Source organism: Chaetura pelagica, unplaced genomic scaffold (genome assembly GCF_000747805.2).
Source record: "Chaetura pelagica isolate M959 unplaced genomic scaffold, ChaPel_1.0 scaffold548, whole genome shotgun sequence".
In the NCBI taxonomy this organism is placed as follows: Eukaryota; Metazoa; Chordata; class Aves; order Apodiformes; family Apodidae; genus Chaetura; species Chaetura pelagica.
Window position 1 is genome coordinate 239,966 of NW_009970728.1, and position 3,307 is coordinate 243,272.

At 48.2% G+C, this 3,307-nt stretch overlaps 1 protein-coding gene across 1 annotated transcript in view; it reads left to right on the plus strand.

Annotated features, from left to right (window-relative positions):
• Positions 1-374: 374 nt before the first annotated feature.
• PINLYP (phospholipase A2 inhibitor and LY6/PLAUR domain containing) overlaps positions 375-3,307 on the plus strand; it is a 5,331-nt gene continuing 2,398 nt past the window's right edge. The window contains exons 1-3 of the mRNA XM_010007134.1: positions 375-423; positions 1,614-1,730; positions 2,461-2,610. Coding sequence (XP_010005436.1) covers positions 375-423; positions 1,614-1,730; positions 2,461-2,610 — 316 coding nt within the window. The remainder of the gene's footprint in view (positions 424-1,613; positions 1,731-2,460; positions 2,611-3,307) is intronic.

Below are 3,307 nucleotides of genomic sequence, written 5' to 3' on the forward strand. Positions count from 1 at the left end.
GAGAGCACAACAGGGCTGTTCAAATGGTTCCTTCTCTGTCATTTGTATGTATGGCAGAGGTTGAATTTTGTTCAAATAAAGTGGGCACCAGGGACATACCTTACAGACCCTAGGCAAGCCAGTCTTTCCCCACAGCCTGCATACTCTAGATGGGGGAAAGGTAAATGGCATTACTTTCTTGGAGGCAAAGGCAGAACTTGTGCTTCAAATGAAAAAGAAACAGTAGTGATAGTGCTTTGCGGTTTCTGTGTTTTTCAGAGCCCTTCCTCAACTGCTGCATCTGCAAAATGCCCTTTCCTCCCTACTTTATAAAGCCCTTGTGATGCACTGTGCTGTGTTCAGTTGGTAACTGTCTGTGTTTACATTCCAGCATCATGAAAGTGTCCATTGGCCTTGGCTTCTTCCTGGCTTTCCTGGACCCAGGTGAATTTTTGGTGGGGACCTGTGGGGCTGGGAGACATGGAAGTGGTCTGGAAATGGGGGCTCTGGGCATGGGGCTGTTCTTGCTGTAGGAAGCCCCTCATATGGGGAGACTGGCATTACAGAGGGGTGACTGGTCTCAGGGGATCTTCGGTGCTAGAGGCCAGTGTGCGGGTGAAGGTGTAGGCACTGGGAATGTGATGCAACTCTCTAAGCTACTGTAGTGGTCACTGGTCATCTGTCTGGGGCAGGCACAGGAGTGATTCAGGTTACTCTGAAGCAGACAAGACCTTTGGTTGGCTGAGTTGATCTCTGACCACCATTTACCGCAAACATAAGAGCTCATTTATTTTGCTCATGTGCAGGGATGTATGACATTTTAGGCACTTTGTTATCTCAGCTGTCCTTTGGCTCTGCTCCAAAAGAGCACTGGTGTCTTGAAGGTCCTGGGTCATACCTGCCACCCATGTAGGTGTTGCAGCCACTTTAAGGTGCCTTAGATGAAACCTGAGGTTAGGGAATCAACATGTGCCCTGGACCTCTTAATCTACCTGCTAGACCCTTGGATCCAGGCGAGTGTGTCAGGGAAGACATATCGTTTGTCCTCTCTTCGTGAAATAATTATTTCTTTCTAAGTGTTTCTTGCTGACTACCTGATACTTGGTTCTGCTTAAGGTGTTCCCACAGGCACTTGGTAAAGTGGTTTCCTCTAATACTTACAAAGAGATAAGCCATTCCCCAGTTTGCACATAGCACAGTCAACACTTGGCTGGCAGCCTCCTTGATCCCCAGAGGTTTGAGTGTCCTGCTTGCTGCAAGGAAAGAGGATTTGCGTCCTAGGAATCCAGGGACACCTTGGATGCCTGCCAGGAGAGAGAGGTTTATGGGGTTACATTCCTTAGCAACCTCAGGGAAAACAAGTAAACATCATTATATAAAAGACAAGGGAAGCTGGATGGGTGTTTGTGGTTACAATGTAAGATGATGTCCCAAAATGGCTTCCCCACTTGCCCAAATTCTAGTTCACAATAATAGAAATAAGAAAAAACAACCCACAAATTGAGAAATGAAACAGGGAAAATAGGGGAAGCAGAATCTGAAAAGTGCTGATTAAGTGCTGAAGCAGAACATTGATGAAGGGGAAGTGAGATCCCTCATGACTGCTACACAGGAATGTGTCCTTCTTTCCCCAGGTACCTCCCTTCAGTGTGAGGTTTGTCAGAACGTAGGAAAAAGCTGCTCTGGCCCCATGAGAACCTGTAGTGGTGGTGAGGATACCTGCGGCATCACTGTACACGAGGTCATGATAGGTAGGTGAGACATCTGCTGTGGCTGTGTCCCAGGGGGGCTGGGGGATGCATATCTGTGCCCACCTCTGTCACTGGCCTTATGGAGAGTCCTTGGATGAGCTGTCCTTTTTCCTTTTCACTGACAGCACCCAGAGATCAGGATGGTCTGGGATGGGAAAAGCTCTCTATCCTGTATCTTGAGCAGCTGTTTCTTACTGTCAGGGCTTAGTTCTGAATTGTGGAGGGGAGGACCTAGGCAATATACTGCAAGAGATGCTGGCTTATCATTCTGTTAAAGTAGGTAGTTGGGTTGAGAGCCTGGTCTGTGGTTCACAGGAAAGATGAGGCGTGCCTGTGTCAGGATGCTTGTGGCTGTGATGGACTGTGTGCTCTGCAGACTACATGAGGAAGGGTGGGCTGTGGGTCAGAGGCACATGGGTCACCCCGTAGGCTCTGTGGCTGGGCACCTCTGGCTAAGGTGGACATCCGCAGCAAGGCCAGCTGCCTGTGAGGGGTTTGTTTTCCTCCTGCCTTTAAGCACAACGTGAAGAAGAAAGAATTCCTCTCTAGTGTCTCAGATGTGATGACACCCTTGGTCCTCTGAGGGGATCACCAGGATCACTGGTGCAGCTTTTGGTGTGACATCACTGTCCCCAAGCCCCAGGACAGCTGTTTAGTGGTTGTTGCCATAGGAGCTAATGGGAGTTACCTTGTGGTTAACCACTTGTTGCTGCCTTCCGCTTCATTACAGGGGGTATAACAGTCCCTTCATCCATCAAGTTCTGTGTGCCATCCAGTGTTTGTCAGCTGGGTCCTATCACCATGAACTACGGGAAGGTAAAAGTAAGGAGCCACATCGCTTGCTGCGTAGGCGACGATTGTAGAAAGATCTCTGTCACATGTAAGCTCCCCTTTTCCTTAAGACCTATCCCCTCTTTGTCTGCCTGGCCTCAGGTCAGGCTTTCCAGGCCCAGGCATCACCTGGCTTAGCTGCACATCAAGTACTGTGTTCAATTCTGGGCCCCTCACTACAAGAAAGACATTGAGTTGCTGGGGCGAGTTCAGAGATGAGCAAACAAGCTGGTGAAGGTGTTGGAGAGCAAGTCCTGTGAGGAGAGGCTGAGGGAATTGGGATTGTTTAGTCTGGAGAAAAGGAGGCTGAGGGGACACCTAATAGCTCTCTACAACTACCTGAAGGAGGTCGTAGAGAGGTGGATGTTGGCCTCTTCACTCAAGTAAATAACAGTAAGATTAGAGGAAATGGCCTGAAGTTGCACCAGAGGAGGTTTAGACTGGGTATTGGGAAGAATTCCTTTACTAAAAGAGTAGCCAGGCACTGGAACAAGTTGTCCAGGGAGGTGGTGGAGTCACCATCCCTGGAGATACTTAAAAACCATGTAGATGAGGCACTTCAGGACACTCTCTACTGTTTTTGTTTTGGTGGGTTTTTTTTGTTTTATTTTTTTTTGTTTGTTTTTTGTGTGGTTGTGGGTTTTTTTGGTGTGTTGTGTTTTGATGTTTTTCTGGAAGGGGTGGGTGTTGACAGTTGGACTAAATGATCTTAGAAGTCTTTTCCAGCTGTGACAATTCTGTGATTC